Source organism: Centruroides vittatus, unplaced genomic scaffold (genome assembly GCF_030686945.1).
Source record: "Centruroides vittatus isolate TY-2023 unplaced genomic scaffold, ASM3068694v2 contig_1215, whole genome shotgun sequence".
Lineage (NCBI taxonomy): Eukaryota > Metazoa > Arthropoda > Arachnida > Scorpiones > Buthidae > Centruroides > Centruroides vittatus.
In genome coordinates this window covers 1,040,376-1,066,762 of record NW_027120777.1, presented here as the reverse complement: position 1 = coordinate 1,066,762, position 26,387 = coordinate 1,040,376, and the positions used below count along the sequence as shown (strand labels likewise).

The following is a 26,387-nucleotide window of genomic DNA, read 5'->3' as shown; positions in this document are numbered from 1 at the left end:
TTTTAAATTAAATGTTGTAACAGATAGAGCCACCAGAAATTTAAATGTTTCCGGGAAAGTTAAGCAATTCGTCGCTGGATTTTTTACACTTAAATAGACTCACATTACATTTCTGAATTCCTCGTCTCAATTAATGGAAAATAGCAATGTTTTATTAAAACGGATCCATTAAATTTTGAGAACGAACACAATTCTATAAACCTCATAGAAGAAGCTTCGCTAACGCTCTGCTTCAATTAATAAATAAATTTTTGCAAAATTATTATGATTTAAACGTGATTTAATAATGATATTTTTTTATTAAATGGCTAAAAAAGAGCGCTATCGATTTTAATATTTTTTTTAATTCAAAACTGTTGTTTGTTTATCGATCTGAATACAACGGATATCACGCAGATCTTTTATTATGTAGTTATTTATTTAAAAATGCAGAGTTCCGGTCCCTAAACTTACAAAAATAAAAAAATAAAAACAAAATAAACTTCCTTAAAGTTAAGAAAGGATATCCTATCATCAATTTCCTGAATAAAATGCATAAAGAATTTCCTTAGAAGAAACCCAATCGATGTCTTCTCCGATTCTGAAATTAACCTTAAACCAAATCTTTTATTAATCTGGCAAATCAAATGTTTGCCAGATGAGTAACATCTTCTCGAAACATAACTTTATATTTATTAAATGAAGTAAAAAATAAATAAGAAATCTCGTTGTAAGTTTGGCAAAAGTCACTTCAAACTTCTCAAGCAGGCTGACTATAAATGTATGGTTCAGTGAGTTAAAATATTGCTAATAAACTAGAATTTATTCTGATTTCTTTTGTTTGTTTTTAGTTTAGTTACTGAAATGTATATTTGTTGAACCCAGTATTTACAATAATGAAACAGCAAAACACATAAAATTGCTTTGGTTTAAGTTAAGAGGAGTTGAGGTGAGACCCCACAGTATTTGCTCCAGAAGAATATTCATGTCAAATTTGAAGTTTGATACGTTAAACAGTATAGAACCCTTTACCTAACATACATTCGTACTGTACAGTACATAGTTTGATTTTTATATGTATAGATTAATTAACATTTAAATATTTTTGAAATACATCAATACAAAATTAATAATTAAAATAAAGTATATAGATTTTGTCGACGAAGTAATTATTTTTACTATAATGAAATAATTTCTCAAACCTGATAATTTACAGTATTAAACTTAATTATTTAGCATTTTAAACGAGAAAATTCCGTGAAGAAATTAGTCGCTATTTCCTTAAAAGCATTCTTTAATTATTTTAAGTGTTCTCAAATAATAATAATAATAATAATAATAATAATAATAATTTATCTTCTATTTGAATTAATATAAATTTTTAATATTCTTCTACTTAATTGCAAATTTTAATTTAATTAGCATTTTTTTATATCATATAAATTATTGATAATTTCATTTATTTATTTAGTTTAAAATGATAATTTTAAATACGTTAATTGTAAATTGTGTATAGCGTTAATTAAATAATATTATAGTTAAATTACTAACAGCATTTAACAGTAAATATAATATTTTAATGTTACTCATTTACATATTTGATAGCATTTTACATTTGTTGATACAATAAAAGCAGATAAACCACAATATTATCAACAGTTAATTTCAAAAATATTATTTAGTATATTATATATTATTTATTATAACAGTTATTTTTAAACATATAAAAGAGTACAGAATTAATGTATAAAATAATAATATACGTAAACTGTAAATTTGTACACAAAAGAAATATTTCACATAATAGACTTTGTATAAGTGCAGTAACATTGATAAATGCGTAAAAAAAAGCAGAAATTAGGATAAAAGTTCCTATGACATAGGTTGTCCTCTTCACTTTAAGTAAGAAATCACTTGAAAATTGTAAATTACACTTGTAAATTAACAACGATTGGTTGATGAAATCGAATCTTATATATGTAGGTGTGTCTATATTGATTTCGTTCATTGCGCGATCAATTACGTCTCTAGTTAGCTATAGTTTATCTTTCTCTCTTTTTAAATGAGTTTTCCTGCTTTTCAGAAACTAAGAGGGAATTATTTTTAGCAAAGGATTAGGTTAGTATTGCAAGTAGAATGGCCAGAAAAATGAAGGGTGGGGTGCAGTACGTCTGAGGCATCCGGCCCAAACTTGACTTCGGATCCCTTCAGAGAGCAGTTGCCATGTTAATGAGATTTCTCTATCTCTAACTTATTTCTTTCGCCCTTTACCTTTACCATTTCCTCCTATGGAAAAGTCTATTGGTTTAGTCTGACAAAACTTGTAGACTTATAAATTTCCACTGTCGTCCACTGCCTGTCTGTCCTTCCTTAATCTCAAGAACGGTGTTAGATAGATAGAAGTCGAGACCAGATATGGTAAGCTTAGGTTAACTACATAGTGACGTCTGGTATAGAACGGAAGTCACGTGATTGCAATTCGAAAATTTTTTACAGAATGGAGTTACATAGATGAATGGCATGACTCCTTTGTTATCGGGAAAAGTATGATGTACAGGAGCAAGACACTAATTTGACATCTAGAGCAGGAATGACGAAACTTTTTGAGTCGCGTGTCATATTGTAAGCATACTTAGCTTTAAAGATGTTAATGCGTACCAAAATTTCAGATTTAAAATAATGATATTTAAAGAAATTAAACAGATACGCTTTAATTAGAATAACTGTAAAAAAGCTGATTGAAAAAAGGATGATTAGGTGATAAACTGAAAGGATGATTGAAAAAGACAGAAATCGTATGATACATTACGTGCCAGATGATTTCTCCTTACGTGCCACTTTGGGCGCGCGTGCCATAGGTTCGCCACCCCTGATCTAGAGCATATATTTTAAATCAAATAAATGAAAAATACGATTAACAACTGCAACGATGTCACAGTAACTTTTGCTCAGTAATAGTAATATTTAAACTTCTCATTCGTTTGTATTCATAAAGATTATCTACACAGTATAACCTCCGAATAGCGAACACCATCGAGACCGTGAAGTTTGTCCGCTATTTAGAGGTTAATATAAAGGATGTCCTGTTTGAAGAGTCTGGGGATTGTAAAAACGTTCGTTAAGTAGAGGTGTACACTATTCGGGAGTGTCCCTAAATGGAGGTTTCACTTTATAACTAAAACTGTAACTGGACAACCTATATTATAAGAACCTTTTATTTAATTTTATCTCTTTAAACTTCAAATAACTTTACTCATCAAGTTCATCCTGCATAGCCTATATATATATTTTTAAAACAAATATTTATTGCTTTAATAAATAAATATTAACCATACGAAGAATATAGTAAGCAAGTAAATTAAAATCTGATCAAATAATATGGCCAGTAAATAAGATTAAATATAAAAAACATCATAGGGAATGCAACCCGACTGATTTGATCAATCTTTTTGCTCTTCATCTTCCCTTCGATTACTCTTATGTCTTGTTTTTCAGTATTTTCTTTAAGAGGCTGAGCCTTAAAGTATAAAAATAATATACGTATACTTCATTATATTTTTAATTCTTAAATATAAATTCATTAACTAATTTAATTAAAAGATTAATTTATAAAATTGTTTATTTAATTAAATAAAATAAAAAAAGCTTTACCATTGAGTCTTCTTTATCTGAATCTTTACAAGAACTTTCCTAAAAAATAAAAAAATATATATATATATATATTTGTAATATAATTAGGCTTATTTAAATGTATATGTACAGTACAGTACATATACATGAACACACGCATTCAGTCAAACTTCGATATAACGCTTTCCTAAATAGAGCTACCCCCTGCAAAGCGCCAATGAATGTGTATGAACTGATCTTCTACATAAATGTGTGTCCTTCAATTGGTACATGTACCAAATGACGTGACTTTCAAACATTCACACTCAAACTTGTACGCAGGCCTCGCTAGTATTAATATACAAAACTTATAATATTCGATTTAGTCAAGCCAACGCTAAATAGAAGTTTGACCGATATACACGGGTTATATTCAATAATTCAACAGTAAAAAAATGTATACTAATTTTACCAATTGGAGAACGGATATATCCCTCTTTCCAAAATTGTATCTCTTTCTTCCCATGTAATTTACAAGCGTAAATTCCAGAAGAGCAGCGAAAACGAATGTAGTACAAGTCCCCATCCATACATCTATAGCTTTAACGTAAGAGACAGGAGGCAAGTTTACTTGAATTCCAGCTCCTTTTGAAGAAATTGTTAACAGAGTCGTTACACCAAGTGTAGTTCTTGCGGGGATAGACTCTACATCGAGCCAAAACGATACCCAAGAGATAACAACTATCAATATAGTTGGTAAATAAGACTGTACCAGATGATATCCAAGAGATCTTCTTAAGTAAAATTCTGCTTTCAAACAGCTGTATTCTCCTTAAAAAAAACATAACAAGTTGCTGAATTTTTGCTGGAAATATATCCGAATTTAACAAATTATATAGAAATGACTATTTTAAAGTAATTATAAATTATTATATAAAATTATAGTCAATAATTTATTATTCTTTAAGTTAAAAAATATGTATTTATTCTTTTGTTAAAAATAAATGAAAAATGTTATTCATTTTCAACATTTTTAGTAAAAAATACTACGATTATATATATATATATATATATTTAAATTTAATTTAAGAATAAAATTTATTCTTTTATGTTTTTTGCTGATTTTTTAAAAAATAAATTGTACGTAATTATAAATCACAAGACGCAAAAAAGTCGTTCGTTTTTATTTAAAATATGAAAGAAAATTAAAAATTGAGTAAAAAATAGAGCAAAAGTTAAAGATCTTTCCTCTGGAACTATGTTGTATTTGTTTTATTTATTTATTTATTTATTTATTTATTTGTGAATAATCAAATTATTCAAATAAACTAAGAAAACAATGTAGTGTTGGAACGAAGATTTAAATAAGTGCAATACTTTAAAATTATATTCTTGGAGCGTAAATATCGTTTAAATCTACAGTACACATATTAAAGTACATTCAAGTTAATTTTGTAGAAATATTTCTTATGTAACCACAGCAAATTAATGTATATTAGGGAGTTTAATCGGATCCAGTAAAAATAATCAAAAATTAGATTATTAAAAAATTTACGTTTCTAATTGCAAACGTATAAATTCCCACTGTCGTTTGTCTGTTGGTCTGTCCTTCCTTGATCTCAAGAACGGAGTTACACAGAGGAATGTTAAGACCGAATATAAAAAGTTTACGGCAGGAGGACACAATTAACTATATACAAACTTCTGGTTTAGACCGAAAATTACGTTATTTCAATTCAAATTGCAATGAACGGCTTTAGATAGATTACCAGTATGACTAATTGTTAACAGGAAAAGTATAATGTACAGCGAGCAAGACACTACTAAAATTGAGAGCATTGTGAAGGAAAATTGCAGCCAGGCATTGTGATGATTTCACAATAAATAATTTCTCGTTTTAAAATCTATACAGTATTTATTATAAAATAACACAATTTATTATTTAGAATGAGAATTTTTCCATTGCGACGCATAATTTGCAGCACAAAGAGTGGTACTGCATATCGTAATATTGCTAAATGAGTAAATGATTTGCAAACATTAAATTGTTCATTAAAGTGCGGAACGAGTGTTCCATCTTACCACAACATAAAAGTATAGTTTAAAAAGAAATAGTTACAGAATGATTACATAATTAAGTTGATGATTAAGTAATATCAATAATAGATTGACGATGCTTAATCATTCGTGATATATTGTAAAAATCGTACTATAAATTGCTTCAGCGTTTTTTTTCAAATATTTAAAATACGAAGCGTTTAAAAATGTATATGGAAGAACAGTTTGAAATTATAGATCTGCCGAGGGATGCCTCCCGGGTAGGCTTTTTTAAATATAAAAATCGATCTCTTTTACTCGGATAATTCTACTTGTCCGGCCCATTGGTCAGGAGCGAACCTGCGGCCAATTACCAATGTTCAATAGATTTATCCACTCGGCCACTCGTGGCAAAATTATTTTTAAAAAAGAAAAATGTATTATAGTTTATTGCAATGCGATTACAACCTAAAAACTGTATTAATCTTTCTAAACAAGTAATATTTTATTTTTAAAATGGCGAGAAATAATTTATAATTTTCAACTGAAAATCAATGTCAAAAATTCATTTTCTACCACAAACAATTTCTGAAATACGATAGAATTAATTAAATATTTTGAATGGACTAAACATATTTCAAATATAATTTTATATCTTAATAATTTATTTAAGAATGGCTGACCTATATGAAACTTTTCTTTACATAAGGAAGTGTTAATGTGTTCGATTTCAAATTGAGGCAACTTTAAATTTTCATACAATATAATCGGTACTGGTTTAAACCATTGCAATTGTAATTCTTCTGTAGTTTTGGAAACTGTAAAATAAATAATTTTAAAATTCAATTAATATATAATATTTGACAGTTAAACATCAAATGCAATTCACTAATATCAAAAGCAATAGAAGTCCTTATAATTTCCAGTTATAATCTTCTTTTTAATGTATAAGAAGGATTAAAACTAGTCCAAATCATTACGTCGATTTTAATCGCTCTTTTGTTGACTGACTTTAGGGTCACTCTATATCAAAGGTTTTCTCCGCTTTAATGTAAATATTTAAAAATATTAACGATTATTGGATGAAGTAAGTAAGAAATTAGCATAACACCGCCTACTTTAGGCTATCGCTGTTGTTTCCACCAATCAGCATCAAGAAAGATTTATCTACATTTAAACACGTTAATACAAAGAAAACCTCCTATTTTATAATACTTTTTTTAATGTTACGTTTACAATTCTGCTTGAAAAACATTTTAAAATTAAAAACAGCTATTTATTGTTTGGTTATATAATAATACAGACTAACAATATTAATTTTTAAAAATTAAATACTCACAAGACGCTAATTCAATGTTACAAACTTGAGAATCCATTGGATATGGATAAAGATCCATCATACAGGAAAACAGTAGTTTTAATCTGTAATATATATATTAATTTTTATGTAATTATATATATATATATGAAATTAAATATAATGCAATCTCCGTAATTCGGCCGTTCGCTGTCTCGACACGTTGTGTAATTCGACACTAGTCGTGTCTCGGGTATTATCAACATGCTGCCACGTCATAGACAAGCCTTCCATTAATTCAAACTTTAAATTCCCACTAAATTTGAAAACCTCACTAAACATGGCATGATATCGAGCCCTTGCTTGAAATCTCAGACTTGGGCACGATATTAGAGATCGTACCAAAAATATTGTAACCCCACTAAATTTTACACAGACGTTTCAATTTCTCACTAAATTTAGTGGAATCCAGCAACTCAACAACAGTGGTTACCAGCGATAGTAACATACTTGGATGTTCTAATCAGTAGTCCAACTAGCGTTTTACTGCATCGTTAGTATCGACTCATTTATGTATAATTAAATTTATCTTACTTCCATTAATCCGGCTTTTATTTGGTTTATTTTGTTTACGGCAACGCAACACGTGGACGAGGGGGAATGCCTCCCGTGAGGACTTATGGAAAACTGGCCCCTGTTAGGAGTTACAAATGTGAAGAAAACTCGAACTCCACGCGACCAATCCACTGGTGAATTTCAACGATTTCATCTATTCGGCCACTGTGAGCTTCAATAATCTGGCAATCTAATAATCCGACATTGTTCTAATCCCATATATATGTCAGATTACCGAGATTGTAATGTATACATAAATTTTTAAGTTTACCTTAACATATATAACAATTCTCCTCCAGGATTGATACGCACTAATACATTAGGCACAGTGACGTATTGAAAGTCTGCATATTTTGCATTCGCAAAAAACACTTCAGGCTTCCAAATTCTTTGAACCAAATTTGGATCATTCAAGTCTAAAGCTTTCGAAAATTTCGGTTTTTGTAACCTTTCATCGAACCATCTTTGCCTTAGATACAAATCAACTTCATAATCCTGAAAATTTCAATTTCAAAATATCGTTCATGTTAATTTGCATACAAAAATATAATTTCAATTGATAAATATATTTATTTATTAGAATAATTTATTATTATTATCGTTATAAAATATAAATTTTAAATATTTTAAAATACATAAATAAGACTAAAATGTAGCATGTAAAAATTATATTTTTTATCTAATTATCACCGAATATTTCTCTTGAAAATTCCTTTTCAAAATTTGCAGTTCGGCTTAAATTTGAAGACACATATTCGAAGTAATACATACGCCTACGTTATTTTTTAAATAATTATCAAAATATATTTAATTTTGCTTAAATAGTTTTAGTTTTAAACTTAAAGTTATTACAATTTTAGTCAATAACTTATAACTTTAAAACAAATCCAACAACAATTAATGAAAATATAAAATCAATGTATGTATAAATTTTGCTAAAATAGAAATGTTTCTTATTTAAGTTTTCATAGTTTATACGGGGAAAAAACATGTTGCAAGACTTTCCTGGCATTTTTTATTTATTTAATTTATTTCATTCCTAATAATTGCTGCGATTACCTTCGGATTCGAGACATTCTAACGGGAGCCGTATCACCCAAACTAATAGTTCGATTATGTTGAAAATTTCTATAAACATTTTCCCCTAATACACAAACCTTCTTACAAAATTTCAGAAATTTTCGATAAAATGCACAAGAGTTATTAAGCTTTAAATTGGGTGAACAAAATCGTGCCTCTCCACACACTAACATTTATATATATCGAAAATACCTCCAACTTTTTTGAATTTCTCAACGTTTAAAGGTCCTCTGTCTGCCATATACAACAGCCGGAAAAGTAAAATTGTAAATTAACGTGTTATGTTCATTTTTAAAAACCTAAAACACTAATTAGATTTATAATAACACATTTCCTTTTAGATATTCGAAGTATTTGCTTTAAAATTTAATTTAGAAATTAACGAATATGAGCCTAATTTTAATACTGTATTAGTATTAAGTGTAACGTAAACTAAATTTGTAACATTATGCTAAATTTAATAAGCTATACTGACCATTGTTGCAGGATTAATCGATCCAAAACTGCGAATATACATTTCACACGATACAATCGTTGCATTTCCTGTAAACATATCCAGTTAATTTATTATAGAAAAAAATAGAGAAGACATATATTTATGGAAATATTAATCAAGAATCACAATTCTAGAAATTTAAGAATTATTTATCAACAAATAAACAGGAATTACAGCTTAAATCTAGCTAAAGATATGCCTCATAATGAAAGATACATTTAACTTATCTAAGGATTTATTTTAATATATATCAAATTAACTGTATACTTAAGAGGATAAATTATAAAATTATCCTAATTTTGATCAACGTTTTTTTGGGGGGAGAGACTATTTTCTTTTTTAGTTTACATTTTCTGTTAGTAAAACACGTTCAATACACTAACGATTAACGTTAAATACAGATTTTACAAACCTTACATTAATCATTAGTGTCTGTGCAACATATTTTACGGTTCTTCTATAAAAAACACAGATTTTAAAATTAATTTATATTTTACATTTAACAATATAATCGTGTTTACAATTCTGTGTAAATTAATTGAATTATTGCAATTACACCTTTACATTCTGCTTTGTAAAGCTTTGAAATTATTACGCTTTCTGCCTTTATAAATCACATTTTCTCCTATCGATTTGTCTGTCAGTTATCAATAGTTCATACTATTTATGTTATCTATCAATATATATAACAATCTGCTTGTTTTCTGGTCGGTTCTGCAGAATTTTTTTCGTGATGACATTTTTGCTGGTATGACTGTTTATTGATTCATAATATTTTAAGACACGTTTTAAAATGCATTTTTAAACTCTATATTAAAAATTATAATTGTATGTTTTTTAATTATATTAGCAAGCTATTTTCATATACTTTTATGAAATCGTTATGAAATGACATGAGGAATCGTCAAGATATATCTTGCCATACAATATTACAAAAGTATACTAGATAAATTTTTAAAATAAATTTTAAAAATAGTAACTTAATGGCAAAAACAGTAAAGAAAAATAAATAAAATTATTCTTTGAACATAGGCAGTTCTCTGCAATAGATACAAGATATCAACTATAAATGATTTCTAAGGAAATTGATTACTACTATAATGCATCTAATAATGATTGGACAAAGAAATTAACATTGACAACATAGGCGTGACTCTTTATTCTTTTTAATCAATCACCGTTAAACTTTCAAAAATATTTTAAATTATTTTACATAGATTCTCTTATTATATAGGTCTATTAATAAATGTTTTCTATATGACATTCAGAGCACGAACCGTGGGAATTCCGACTGTAATTAAAAGAATTTTCTAGTTAATTTATATTAAATGTGAAAAAGTTTTACTGTAAGTTTTATTTATAAATTACAATGGAAACTAAATAATAAAAAGAAATTTTTATTAATTGCAAATATATCTTAAACTAATTTATATTATAGTTATTTTTATGAACTTATAAACGACATTTATGAAAATAAATGTAAAATTATCTTTAATTAAAAAATCACATAAAAATTCAATAATTTTATATTGTCGAAATTTCCTGATGTATTATACTTAAATGTCTTTACTGTATTCTTAAGCTCTATTATGGAGCTGATAGCAACTTTAAAATTGCTATTTAAGAGAGAATACTGTAGATAAAAAGGTATTTTTAGATCAGTGGAAAAGCTCAAAATCCAGAAAATAGATAGAAAACATTAAGAATGTTCAATAACTTCCAATTTTCTCTCTACAATTTGATTTTCTTTTGTCTTATCTTTAATGGATATTAAGAGATAATGATGAACCTTCATGAGATACTCTATATTTTTATAAAGGATAAAACTTCTTTTATATTTTAATACAATTTATTTATATTAAAATGTTTTAATATAAAAACTGGCAACATTGTTGTTGAACTTTTTTGGAATTCTTTATTTGTTTTCATTCATAATAATTGCTACCATTACTTTTAAGTCTTCAGATTTGTTCAGAAGATATTAAGGGTATGGGGCCATATCTCCCGAACCACTGGTCGGATAATGCTGAAAATTTCTAGAAATATTTTCCCCTAACAATCAAACCTCATTGCAAAGTTTCAAAAATTTTCTACAAGAGGCACAGGAGTTATTGAGCTTCAAAATGGGTGAACAAAATCATGTCCTCTTCACACCAACTAACATTCATACATACAGAAAATACCCACAATTTATTGATTTATTTATTTATTTTTGGATTTCTCGACAATTGAAGGTCTTTTGAGTCCAAATATGTAGAAATTTTGGAGGGTCATTTTTCGCTCGATCGCCATACTCTCCCCTCTGTTATATATAACTGCCCACAAAGTAATATCAATATAGCATTTGATATTCACATTTTCTCAAAGTAAATCTTTAAAAAATTGTTTAAATCACGAAGGAGCAATTGATAAATTGAAACAATTCGACCATATATTTTAATTTTAATATATTTTATTAAATTTAAAAAATAAAATTAATGATCCAAAGAGAAAAATGATTGAGTACTTGAGCTAAAAGTTTACTTTTAACTTAAGTACTTTAATATTTACTATAATAGTAAATCCCATTCGCCTCTGAAAATATCTTTTCTCATTATTCCCCATGTTTACTACTTTATTTCAAATTCTAGTTCGTAATTTATCTAGAAGAAAACTAACCCCTGATTATGTCAAGTTGATTTATTAATATATTTCTATAATATTTATCATAAAAATGTCCTTCTAAAAGAGAATCAATTCAGTTGCAAAATAAAAATACTTTCATCAAGAGCAATAAATTTAGAGATGCTCCCAGCAACTTTATATAAAATAATATAAAATTTTCCTTTATATTTTAAAAGTTCTGTACAAAAACGATGAAAATAAATATAATTAATCTTGTAATATTCTAAAAAATATCATGCTGAAGTAAATTTAAAATCGGTAAATTAAAATTAAATCTTTTTTTTTATTATATGCAGTATTTTTATTTTTAATATTTTAACGTATTAAAATATAATATTATGTATAATTTATTATTTATTTATATTTATATTTTAAAAATAATTTTAATTATTTTATATAAAAGTTTCACCTCCTTTTGCTCCTTCTCCTGCTCCTCCTTCACGTCATCCTCAAAGGAGGAGCATGAGAAGGAGATCCACGATTATACCATGATGCAGATGATGTAAAATCTATTGATATTTTTATAGAATAAGTTGATTGAATAATAAATAACATATATTATTTTATATTAAACTGATTATGGTTTCGTTTATCTCTATTATTAATGTAGAGAAATAAAACGACAGGAGACAGGAATCAATGCAACAAACAATGCAAAAACTGTGATAAAACAATTGCAAAGAAAAATACATCCAAATAATGGATATTTAATGACACAAATATAGGAAAGTAGAAGAATTACATGATAAATTAAGCCATAATATGAAGCGATGAAACCACAAGAGGTGCGAAATCGTAACCACCGTATATGAGCTATAATGGTGTTAATGGAGTAATATACAAAGTAATGGTTCAATTATAGCTGAACCATAATAATATTTAGCAACGTAATGGATCAAATTTGGAATTTACGAGCGATATTTTAAAATATGTGTTTATTGATTATTATTAATGATTAATTACATTGTTAATTGTTCTACTAATAAACTTTGATTATGTAAGTAAGATATAATAGTAAATTTAGAGTTTTCTTAATAATCAATTGTTATGCAGATTAAATATAATTATTATTAAGTTGTAGAGCAATTGATTTTTTTATTATTTATTATTATTTATTGCTAAACAGTATTGAATTTTACTTATATTTAATGATTATTATTACAATTTTTACTTTTCCTGTTGTTATATATAATGAAAAGAAAGTATGACAATCGGACAAAAAAATTACCCCCTCCCAAGATTTTTACGTTTTTGGACTCGGGAGGCCTTCAAACGTCGAGAAATGCGAAAAATGGGGGCTTCCCCCTGTATGTGTGGATATTAGTGTATGTGGGGCGATTTCTGTTCGCTTATTTTGAAGCTTGATAACTCCTGTATCTTCTGTTGAAACTTTCTTAAATTTTTCCTATTGGTTTGCGTATTATGCGGAAGTGTTTCCAGAAATTTTCAGTAAAATCGGACCATTAGTTTGGGAGATATGGCTCCATTCCCTTAACATCTCTCAAACCATTCTAAACACTTAAAGGTAACAATAGCAATTGTTAGGGATGTAAACAAATAAAGAATACCGAAAAAGTCTAGCAACAACGTTTCCAGCTTTTTTATAAAATTATTCTACCGATAAACTTCGATTATTTGTCAAAAATATAAGTTCGAAGTTCGAATTTTCTTAATGAAATCAATTTCTTTACAGTTTAATAATTATCATTAAGTAATGCCTATAATTAAATTCCTGTTTCCTAGCAAAGGGAAAAAAGTGAATATCAAGTTAAACATAAACTTTAAAAACAATGCTAAAATGAGAATTATAATGACAGAAAAATCGATTATTCTCATTTACGCGAGTGCTAATTCTTTTTGTATGTCAAACAATCTAATTAATACATAATGGAGAATGATAAGTAATTAAAATAATTTATAAAATTTAACACGTCACTATTAAAATTAATTTAAAACAAATATCAAACTCTTTCAATTGAATATTTCTTATAAACGTATCAAAATTAATTCGATAGCACGAAGCAATTTTAATAATTAGAATTGAATATTTTATTTAATTTATTCCTTTAAAGTCATAAATCTCACAGCAATCTCTACGTGTTTCTATACAGTTTTGGTATTTTCATTCAATTTGATTTTCACCTTATACAGAATATGGCCCATCTCTCAAAGGAGTAATGTCATATTGAATTATGTTTACGGTTTTTACAAAATTCCAAACTTTAGTTTGTTATTTTGGTAGGGACTTTGGGACTGAAAGCGAATTTGAAAGGATGAAATCGAACGGATGCAAAACATTTCATGCATATGATTGACCGAATGCTATCATTTTTATCGATTTTTTTAAACAATTTTTAAAAAAACTGTTTTGTCTTTAAAACAACAAAAAAATATATATAAATTCTTGGTTAATACTTCATGTTTTACACGAAATAATTTATAGTTTTCATCATTATAAAGTAAGAAATTCGAGGAGGAAAACATTGATGTATCAGCGAAAGATCTCTCGAATAAAGAGATATTTTACTGAAAAATTATTTATAAATTTAGAAATATTCTAATTAAATTTTTAATAAATTCAGATATAAATTTATATGAACACGGTTGAACTTTCAATAAAGACTTCCTTCTAACAACCGCCATGTTTTTATGATACTGTCAACGGCCGTTGTTCAGAGGTTCACTGTATTTTTTAATATAACCTATATAAATTATGTTTACATGAAATTTTATTAAACACTCAACCAATTTTTTGTCTGAAAATGATTGATTTCTTGTCAAATATTTGTTGTAATATTATATAATTAAAGATAAATATTTAACATTTGGTTTATATGACACATCATTAATTGTTTATTTAAAAACTTTTATGTAAATTAATTTAAAATTTAAATATTTAATTTAAAAAGCTAGAACCTCCTTTATTTAAATAATTAATTCCTTAATTATGATTTACATAAATACATAAATATTATTTTAAAAGAATTTAACATTACTTGTAGAATAACGTTACAATAAAAATTATAATTTACTATTAAGACTAGATATTAATTTAAAACGTTTCTAGTTTAATTAATTGTATTTAATATTTCATAAAGTAATTAGGATCTTTAATGCCTTTCCCCCGTTATTGTGGCTCGATGGCGGTCTTGCTGCCTCTGTGTGCATTAAGAGCACCCTGTAAAAGTGGTCAAATTGTGAGGGACGGGCCCGAAATATTATAGACTTATCCCCATAAAAATTGCCCCCCCCCCGAATTCCGGTTCTCCGGAGCAGTTGTTTGATACCTCTGCCATCAAATTTTCAATATTAACCCCCTCGCCCCATGAAACTATGAACCCTAGTCCTTCAGGAATTAGTATATTTTTTTCATGTATTTCCTTTTACCTCACTAAACTAATTTAATTCGCTATAAGGCCTCAATATGTGTTTTGCTCCAGGTCTCCATTAATCTCTGGACTGTCTAGAGCACTGTTACTCACCTTTTTTTTTCTCGGGCCACATACACATGATAGCTGTTACACGCGGGCCGCAACATAACGATTATAATGAAAAACTTATATAATTTCTCACTCACTCTAGAAATTTAGTGTGACTGTTGATATTGCGAACATTTTTTTTCACAATTTCATTTAAATTAGGCTTGTAACTGCTGCATGCTACTCGTAAAACGGCATCCAGGTGTGAATCAGTAAGCCGATTTATATATATATATGTTTTTTGCATATTTCATTTTTGAGTATGATGTTTCACGCAGATACGTTGATGTGAACAACGTAAAATTTGAGCACATTTTTTTAGAGAAAGGATAAAAGGGACTTAGCAGTGTGGGTGAAGTGACCGAATCTATTTTTTGCCGAAAAATTTCAAATTTATATTTTGACTGCATTATTTACGGGTCACGTCCGGGCCACTCACAAAAGCTCAGCGGGCCGCAGGTTAAGTATCGTGGGTCTAGAGCAAGGGTCGACAGTTTGTAAAGTGAGAAGAGCCAAATTGGCATGGAAACAGGATAACAAAAGTACCAGAGAGCCGCATCGAGGCTTAAATGCTTGACCGATCGCCGACAAACTGTGTTGAAAGACGCCCCCCCTAGTGAGCTTTACAGGCATTTCGTGACAATAATAAATTCCTATTACAAATATACTGAATTATTTATATTGTTATTGGCTATTGACCAAATGAATAATAATAATTTATACTGTTAATGTAAATAATAATTTATATTGTCTATTTAAATGTGCGAAAACGACACACGACAGGGGCGCTTCTAGTGGCGTTTTTGGCATAATGTTACATGGACAGACGTCGGACGGACGCGCGTTCATGGGTTATATATATAGATATGCTTCAAATGCTACCATTCGCATGCGATTCATATTGATCAACACGAGTGTCGTCATGTGCGGACGGGCTAAAGAGTGGTACGAGTCGAAGTTTGTTCGGCTGCTCTATCTCATAAACTAGAGTTATAAGGCTGCTTGAGATGAGATGAAATTGGAGTTTATGTCCGAAGAGCCGTAAACGTCTATGCAAAGAGCTGCATGCGGCTCGCGAGCCCCCACTTCCCAACCCTTGATCTAGAGCAAAACACGACCGAATTATTATTATAAATTATTGAACTATTTTTAAACAATCTAAGTTATTTTGACTTCTATTCATAATAATTTTACAAAATTTCATTAATTACAATAGTATCTACTGGGCACGCTGCAGACCTTATACATATATGCATTCTTCCAAAAAATATTTTAAAACATCACAAAAATTAGCAAAAAGTATTGTGACATGGTCCCAATTCCAGGCTGCAATTTTTAATCATAGTTTTAATTTAAATCATATGATCTCGATTTTAGTAGTAACGTGCCCCTGTACATCATACTTTTCCTGCTAGCAATAGAGTAGTGCTGGTCATCTATCTAACACCTTCCAGGAAAAATTTTTGAATTAAAATAACCTAACTTCTAGTCCAAACCAGAAGTTCTTATAAAATCAATCGGGTCCTTCGACTGTTTGCTTGTCTGTCTGTCCTTCCTTAATCTCGAGAACTGGAATTAATTTAAATAGCTAAACGTCAAAAGTAAAGAAGGACAAACAGACACAAGTGGTAATTTATAAATCTGCAATTTGAAAATTTCAGCCTAATAGAAAGCAATTCATAAATATGAAAACAGCTAACACTATTAATAAACTAAATTAACTACACGAAGATTATAATTAATAATACAAGATAATCGTCCTAACGCTTAATGTTTTAGTATCATCTTTATATAATTTATCTGTAAAGAACAATCTGAATCGGATAGAATAATATTAATACACAAATGTATTTAATGTTTAATTTAAGTAAATATTAACATTTAACATGCTTTACCTGAATGACTGGTTGGTAATGCTCTTCTGTCGTAACCTTTTAACACTTTATCTAACAAATCCAAGTCGGATATAGTACTGCTGCTCCTACAAAAATTGATTTTAAACACGGCTTTTAAAATACTAATAGAACTATTTTATTTTATTTTAACATAAAAATTTAATTAAAATACTGCGATTTTTATAATTAAACAGTTATTTTGTATGTATATTTTATATTATATATAGAAATTCTCCGTGACAGCTGAAATAGAATCAATTTTATGTTAATGAAGGAGCATTAATAGTTACTATCCTGTCTAAACTTAGAGAACTGTTCCTATAGAGCTTATATATTGCTTAATAACCCATCTCTAATCTATGAAATTTAGTAGGAATGCTTTAAAAGTGGAAGGCAAAGAAGCCTTTCTATTTAAATTATAGTTTATACATTTATACTTTTGATGTAAAGTAATTAAAATTAAAGACAATGTATACAAATAAGTAATGTTGAATTAACTGAAATTAATTACGTGAAGGAAAAATTCTCGTATCTCATACTAACAAGATAATTATAATCAAAATTAATACATAATTTTTATAATATTTTAACGGCATAATAATTCATTTATTAACATTTTAAAACGTGAGGAATTTAACTTGTTTTGAATTATACATCAGATTTCAATTTACGTCTATGCAAAATTAATGATGTTTATAGAAATTTCATCGCGCATGAAAACTGAACACAGAATATTTATGCTCTTGTAAAATGAACACAAATAAGTAGGAAAAAATTGTGAATAAAAGAAATAAATTAGAAAAAATGAATACAGGCAGTCTTCTGCGATATAAGTAAGATAGACTCGAAGATATATTTTAATTTAGGGCAATTGTTAGAGGAAAGAAATCGACAACAGTAAACATTATTCGATATATTTCCAAATTTTCAACTAATAACCGTAAAGAAAATCTTTAATTAATTATTATTAATATTTATATATTGATTAATATCTTAAATATAAAGCAAAAAGCTACCTATATTTAAATAACATTTTTATTTTATTTTATTTTTTTTTTAATTTATGGAAATGTATTTAAAGAATGCAGTTGTAACATCTACAGTTTATCTCTTTATAAATTAATGAAAAATATTTATATTTTCATAATGCATTTAATGTTATGTAATAAAGAGTGGCCCAAATGTCAGTTAACCTAAATTTATGTTTAAAAACGATTAAAACCTGTTCGAAAAACTATTATTCGAAACTGCTCAATCACAAATGCGCCGTTTCTAATAATCGTAACATATATCTCGGGACAGAGGTCAGACTTTTGGGTCACATTGTATTTAATAAAATTTCATAAATATTATATATAAAATGCTTATCCTTTTAAATCAAAATAAAATAAACTTAATTTATTGTAAATTAAGTAATTTTCAAAATTTAATTAAGAAGATGCAAAAAATGTCTAATTTATTTTTTAAATATATATATATATATATATATATAGAACCTCTCTGTCAAGCATATTTTTGAAAACAAATTTTTATTTAAAAATTTATATAATTTAATAATAATTTCTTTTAAGAAATACAATATCGTTTTTTATTGTAATAAAATTTACTCTTTATTAGAAAAAGAAATGGAGAAATATTTTGATTGATTGTTTATAAATAAATCTTCGGAAAAAATGCATTGAATACATTTTTAATCAAGTATATAATCGGAAAATTTTTATTTTATTAAAATAAATTTAAATAGAATTTTTTTATTACTTTTTTTTATCAGCAACATCTTTACTTGAAATTTAGAAAACAAGATTTTTTATTTGAAAATAATCGAGTTTGTATATATATATATACATTTTTATGTAAATAAAATAACTTATACCATTAATCATAATAAATGAAATTGTGTGTGGTGCCATCTATTATGAGATTTTTTCATAAAAATTTATTATTAAATATTGCAAGCAAAAATTATTGTGACATGGTTACAATTTCGGGCTGCAATTTTAAATATATTCTTAATTCACTTAATTTAAAATATATGCTCTCTATTTCCTCCATCTCAAATTAGTAATGGCTTGCCTCTGTACATCATACTTTTCCTTTAACAATAGAGTCGTGCTGTTCATCTATGTAACTCCGTGTATGGAAAAATTTTTGATTTGAAATCATGTGAATTCCGTTCTATACCAGAAGTTAGTATATATTTATCCTTAGCTTTCCATATCTGGTCTTTAATTTCATCTATCTGACGCTATTCTTGAGATTAAGGAAAGACGGACAGTGCGACGACTGTTAGAATTTATAGGTATATAATTTTTTTCAAATTATGGCCCAGTAAAGTGGAAAAAAACATAATTTTGAGGGTAAGGATGAGTTTTATAAAAAAAATTGTAAATGATTAATAATGACTAAAATCTTTTAAGCCCTTTCGTGATATGATACATGATCCCTTTCTATCTCCCATACCCTCGATCTTTAACCACCAAAATTTAATATTATCAATGCCCCTTATACACAAGCTGTCATGCCAAGTTTCGTTGTTTAATCTTCGCCCCATTCTGAAATATTCTGACTCGATCCAGTACTTGGGCTGCAATTTGAAAAAATTGCAGACGTATAAATGCCCACTGTCATCTATTCGTCCATCTCTTTCCTTAATCTCAAGAACGGAGTGAGCTACATGAATTTCAAGACCAGATATGGGATATGGAAAGATTAAAAATAGGAGGCCCCAATTATCTGTATAAAAAACTTCTGATGCAAACCGAAAGTCGTGTTATTTCATTCAAATATTTTCCTGTAAAAGATGTTAGATAGATGACCAGCACGACTTCATTGCTAACGGAAAAATATGATGTACAGGGGTAAGTCACTACTAATTTGAGATGGAGAGCATATATTTTAAATTAAGTAAATTAAGAATATAACTAAAAAATTGCAGCTCGACATTGTGACGATGTCACAATAAATAATTGCTCGTTATGTATGCATAAGAGCCGGAAAAATAAATTAGAAAATTATTTTAATAATAAATGTAAGCATCTTCTTAAAACGTATTTTTACATACGTTTCCATTAACAAAGTTTAATTTACTGCCACAGAATTTTTCTACATTCGTTCTCTACACAAGATTTCGCAATGATGACGCCAGAACAATCACGATGATTACATAAGATGATGATGTAAATTTATTTCTAATCTAAATGTAAAGAAATTAAGCTGATTATCTCTTGCGAGTTATTCATTGTTAACGTTTACTACGTTTACTATATGTTGATATATATTTGGATATTAACAGGTGCATTTTTCGTACAGTAATTGCCTTGAAAGTGTTAACTGGTGAATTTATTTACTTGAATTTTATGGTACTTAATGATACACTTCAAACTAAATAATGTAATTTGTGCTGAGATTTATGGCAAGTAATTATTTTTCAGTAGGGAACAAGCTTTATAAAAGTTTATTTAAACTGTTATTTAAATGTTATTCTTTTTAATGGTCCTTTTACACATCAAAAATAATTAAATAATTTTTCTGTCCTATATTTAATTTTTAAATTAGTGAAAGTCATATATATAATTCTGTAATCATTTCAATTTTCTTGTCTGGTTTAAAAAAAAATATTATTTAAAATATAAAAACATATGTTAAACGAGCGAAAATTATTGTTACATCGTCGCCAGGTTGAAACTTTAATCATTTTTTAAATTTATTTAATTTAAAATATATGTTCTGGATTTAAAATTACTAGTGTTTACCCCTGTACATCAGACTTTTCCTGATAGCAACAAAATCATGCCAGCCATTAAAGTAATATTGCACCAAAGAAAATATTCGAATTGAAATTACGTGGCTTTCCTTCTATATTGGAGGTTCTTATATAGGTACGCAGGGCCTCTTTCCCCTTACCTTTCCATATCTGTTCCAAAATTCTACTTATCTAATACATTTCTGGAGATTAAGGAAGGACATGGAGACAGACAAACAAACAAACAGACAACAGAGGGACTTTATAGATCTACAATTTTTTGAAATTGCAGCTTAATATTTTAAATTAAATCGTTTTGTACTTTAATTCTCTAACTTTATCGTAAATAAACTTAAAGAAGTAAAAGCAATGTACAGTACCTCTGTACGTTGTTTTAAATTCTCCAAATTTGAAGATGAAGGTTTGAAAATAGACACACACACACACACACACACAATATATATATATATATGTGTGTGTGTGTGTGTGTTATATATATATATATATATACCGTTAAATAACAATAGTATTTTAATAAATGCCCATTAATTATTTTATATTAATATAGCCAGAAAATAATTTGTATAATTTCAAGATCAGGATTGGACTTCCTTGCAATAACTTCTATAGAGTTACAATCACTTAAAAATGTAACGTCACACTTCCGCCTGAGATCTTCTATCTCTTTACATTCGCAACATAAATAAAAATGGAAAATTTACCTGCATATATTTTTTATCTTCAAAAAATTTGAGTCTTTTATGACAAAAAAATTAATCAATCATAACATTTTAAATAGGATTGGTAGAAGATATGACTATTTGAAAGCAGTAAAGTCAGGTTATTTATATACAAAGCGTAAAATGTAGAGTTTTGTGCATATCAATATTTTATTTCCTGATTAATTAATATACGAAGCATATTGTTTACAAAAATTTGTATAACCAAATTTCCATTACTCTTCGATCAAGTTGAATAAAATATAAGACATAGCCAACATTGAACTAAATTTGTTAAACCTATTATTATTATTATTAGTATCATTATATTTTTACTTAGCTATAATTTAAGTTCATCCAAAATATCTTTATTATTTTATTTATTCAATTATTCATTTATTAAAGGTTCTATCCTTAATCTACTTACATAGCATCATATTGCATAGCATATTCAGGTACTGTACTTCCTTATCTAAACAAAACGATTTTCTTATATATATTTATAAATATAAAATTTAAAATATTTAAAATTTCGCTAAATTTTAATAAATAAATAAAATTTTCACTAAATTAATAATAATTTATTTGAAATGCCCCTTTGAGATGCTTCTCCTTGTTACTTGCGATAAAGACGGTGAAGACGGAATTACAGGTGCGATAATTAGTTTCTATACAGTATCTTAATTTTTAAAATATTTATAATATAAAATTTTATAAAAATAATTCTATTTTTTCTATAAAACTATGACAAGAAAATAATATAATATAACTTAACGTGTAATTGATTATCTGTTCCTTTTTTCTTTTTATATGATAAGATGAAACATATGATTGAACTTGTCACATATTTTTTTTCCTCTTTTTAGTAAATAACTGTAATATTTAACGTCAAAATTCGATAGTTTTGTATAATATAAAAATCAATATACGACACGAACTGTAAATTCAAGTCACATTCTTGTTTTAAACTTTCAAATTGATTTATTGCTTGAGAAGTGTGAAATATTAAGCAGTTAAATTGAAAATTATTAATTGCTTATAAATTAATTTTAAATTATTAATATTTAGTCAATTTTTATTATTTTAAATATTGATTTTATCGAGTTAATTAAAAAATAAGTAAAATTTTACATAGAAATAATTGTTTTATATTAAAAAAAACGAGAAGAAGAAAATTGCAGGTTATTGTTGCAGAAGTAAACATTCTTTATATAATAATTAGCGTAGTAGTTGATCCACGGAGAAACTATTTACCTGTGGCACACATAGGCACGTATACGAAGCTGCCACTATATAGAATGATAGCTATAAACTAGAAATATATATTTAATTAATATGAACTGATACTGACCTGTTATGTATAGATAAACAGTGAGGAATGAGCAAAATTACAAGATTAGCTGAGAAAATCTTCATCTCTCTCATTCACGAAACGTCTGTATTGACCACAGACAGAACTAGAGTAGTTCTATACCGATAAGAAAGCAAACGCATGCGTGTAACACTGACTGGATATTAATTTCTAGGCTTTAGAAAACTCTTTAAAAAATCATTTAAAAATATATCCAATAGTTAAACACGCTTCCATTAACTCTAAAATATTTTTAAATTATTATTTTAATAATAAACTTATAGAAATTTCAAAGGAAGTTATTCATATTTTATTTATGTATTCAATAAAATTCAATACAATTTGATGAATTTAAATCAATATTTTTATCTCCATCTTCAATTGTTTCAAGTGAGCTATTCAAAAAATAAACAGTAACGAAATTTTAAAAGCAGAAGAAAAACAAAAATAACTATTGAATTCTTTTTTTAAAAAAATCAACTTTTTAAGAATATTTTCGAATAGAAAATAAGATTATAATAGTTTTAAACTCTGTAAGAAACTGCACTTAAATATAAATTTAATAACTGGATGAGTTTTATGAGTTTAAAGTTTATTATTTATCATTAAACTCTATTGTTATATATTTTTTCCTTCTCTGTTGTTTATACAAAAATTAAATAGAAAAATTGATGCTTTTTATAAGGGAAAATTTTATAAATTGAATATAATTATTACTGATGTAAGCGAAATTTTAGGGTAATTTCTCTTCCATTCACCGGATAAATCGCCCCTTAAAATTTTACATAAATTTAAACGATTATTTAAGGCATGGTAATGAAAATTAATGTTTAAAATGCTATAAATTCTTATGTGAACTTTATTCTTCCGAGTTACTTGTTAAACTTTTAGTTGAAGGGTTTTCAAAAATTATAACTTTAAATGCAACTTGTAAACACGATACGTGACTAGGTAAGGAAGAGTGCTTCATTAACCTTTAACACGAGAAAACGTGTCTAGATGTCTTAACGATGTCATCTAAACTCTGAATGGATGGAGAGATTTTTCTGTTGGATCTTTTCGTGATTTTCTTGTCATATATCCTTTTGTGTGTCCTCTTTTCAACCAGCTAAACGAAAATTTCTTTGCTGACTTATTTCCGTTTTCACGCAACAGATGCTAATCCTCAATAAAACTATCATTATAATACCTTTTATCTTGCTTCTTTTTAAATAATTTCTCATCCCAAAGATATTAAAAATATATTTATTTTTCAATTTTATAGGAGTTATGAACCGAAAATTTAATAATATTCTCCTTTTTCAATCATAAAATAATTTCTAGAATTAGATATTCAGTTATGTAAATTTGATAAATTGCAATGAAACTGCAAAATTTATGAAGTTATAAAATGAAAAAATTTGTATTTTCTCTTTTATGAAATAAATATAAAAAAAATAATAATGTGATTGTAAAAGAGGGAAAAAAAGTGTTGTATTACACGATATATTTTTAAGAGATAATAATAAATTATGTAAATTTATTAAAGTAAAATTATCTTTTTTTGAATTATGAAATCTGTTCTTTAAGAAGATTATCTTTAAAAAAGCGATGTTCTTATAAAATATGATAAAGAAGAAAGAAAAAAGAGAAAAAGAAGTAAGAATAAGGTGGAAAAGAAAGAGGAGGGGGAGAAGGATGAGAAGAAGACACGGAAGGAAAACAAAGAAGGAGGAGAAAGAGAGGATAAGAAGGATGAGAAGAAGAAGATATGAAAAGAAAGAAAAAGAGGAGAAACTGTTGCTTTCCTTCTCCTCCTTTTCTTTCTTTCTCTTCTATCTGTTCCTCTCCTCATTTTTCTTCTCGCTTTTCCTTTCTTTTTTCTTCCATATCTTCTTCTCCTTCCTTTTCTTTTCTATCTCATTCCAATTTTTTTTCTTTAGTAAAAGAAAAAGATCGAATAGGAAGAAAAAAGATAAAAGAAAAGAAACAGAAGAAAGAAATGAAAAAGGAGAAGGAGAAAAGGAGAGAAGGATAAAGAAAGAATGAGATAGAACAGAAAAAAGTAGATACACGAGAAAGAAAAGAAGAAGGAAAAGTGGAAAAGCTCTCTCTTTCCTTTTTTTTTCTTTCGCCTATACTTTTTTTCCTATTCTATCTGTTCTTCTGCTCGTCCTTCGTCTCCTTCCCTTTCTTTTCTTTATGGAAGAAAGAGATCAAATAGGAATAAAAGTAAAGAAAGAAAAGAAGCAGAAGAAAAAAAAAGAAAAGGTGAAGAAAAATGGAAGAGAAAGAAAAGGCTAAAGGATAGAAATGATGAAAAAGGAAGAAGCGGAGTCTATTCGTGATTTTTCAATTTTTATGAAATAAAAATTATACTAAATTCTTAAAAATACGAAAAAAGCTTCAAAATTAAATTATATAGAGTTTCCATTATAAGATTATACTTACACTAAAAGAGATAATGATATATTTAAAATGGAATTAGTTTCGTTCTTTAATTAAAACATAAAATTTAGATGTAAAAAAATTTTAATTAGATAAAAATTAAATTAATCGAAACTTTACAAGTATATTAAAATTGCAATTTAAAACTTTTATATTATATTTAGTTAAATAAATTATTAAATATAACTTTTATGTATTTATTCGTTACTTAAACTAATTATTCGGTGTAGTTTTATTATTATAATTTCAATGCAAACAAGATAAAGTGTTTATTTTCTTGTATCTCTATAAAAATTAGTAAGTTTTTATGGAGCCAACTTTTAATGAAATTTATTAATTTTTTAAAAGTTTAATGAGATAATTAATTTTTTCTATATTCCTCGATAAAATATACATGCAAAAATTTAAATTCTATCAAAAGTTTCGTATGTTATAATCAAAAATGTATTTCTCATTCTCCTCCTGTTTCTTTTCCTTCTCTTCTTTCTCCTCTATCTTTTCTTCCTACTTCTCCTCCTCCTCTTTCTCTCCCTTTTTCCATTTCTGCTTTTTCTACTCACTCTTCTTACTTCTCTATATAATCAAAAACGTATATTTTTTCCACATTTAGCGATTTAAAAAAGAATGTAGGCCCATATTTTCTGTCAAACTTATGGAAAATTCAAAAATTTAGTATTATTTCGTTTAAAAAGATTGATAATTCAACTATCTTCTCTTTCTCCTCCTTCTCCTCATCCTCTTTCTTTTTTCTCTCATTATTTCTACCTTCTCTGTCTCATATTTTGATAAATATCTCGGTAATAATTTAAGGTAGAAAATCGATATTTTAAGAACGATTTAGTATTCTATATAGCGTTTGGAATTAGGATCTAACTAAGAATTCCTGAAGAGATTTTATGAAATTAACTTAAAAACTGAGAAGAATTCATATAATATTAAACTTATATAGAGATGCATTTTATTATCTCATATCATGTACAGTCCTTAAAAATGTAGT

The 26,387-nt window shown here is 27.1% G+C and overlaps 1 protein-coding gene across 1 annotated transcript; it reads right to left on the bottom strand.

Annotated features, from left to right (window-relative positions):
• Positions 1-1,642: 1,642 nt before the first annotated feature.
• On the bottom strand, positions 1,643-23,071 carry LOC136986625 (glycine receptor subunit alpha-2-like). Its single transcript, XM_067284208.1, has 9 exons — positions 22,964-23,071; positions 17,152-17,237; positions 9,093-9,160; positions 7,809-8,032; positions 6,965-7,047; positions 6,309-6,443; positions 4,061-4,419; positions 3,631-3,669; positions 1,643-3,496 (listed from the first exon to the last, which is right to left on the bottom strand). Exons 1-9 carry the CDS (start codon positions 23,035-23,037, stop codon positions 3,338-3,340), a joined length of 1,227 nt encoding a protein of 408 aa, XP_067140309.1. The 5' UTR covers positions 23,038-23,071; the 3' UTR covers positions 1,643-3,337.
• Between the last annotated feature and the right edge of the window lie 3,316 nt (positions 23,072-26,387).

Excerpts from the sequence above, each read along its gene's own strand:
- LOC136986625 (XM_067284208.1), bottom strand. The coding sequence starts at position 23,037 with ATGAGAGAGATGAAGATTTTCTCAGCTAATCTTGTAATTTTGCTCATT. Across the intron at positions 8,033-9,092 it reads CGATTAATCCTGCAACAATG|GATTATGAAGTTGATTTGTA; the intron begins GTCAGTATAGCT and ends TGAAATTTTCAG. Across the intron at positions 6,444-6,964 it reads TAACATTGAATTAGCGTCTT|TTTCCAAAACTACAGAAGAA; the intron begins GTGAGTATTTAA and ends TTTATTTTACAG.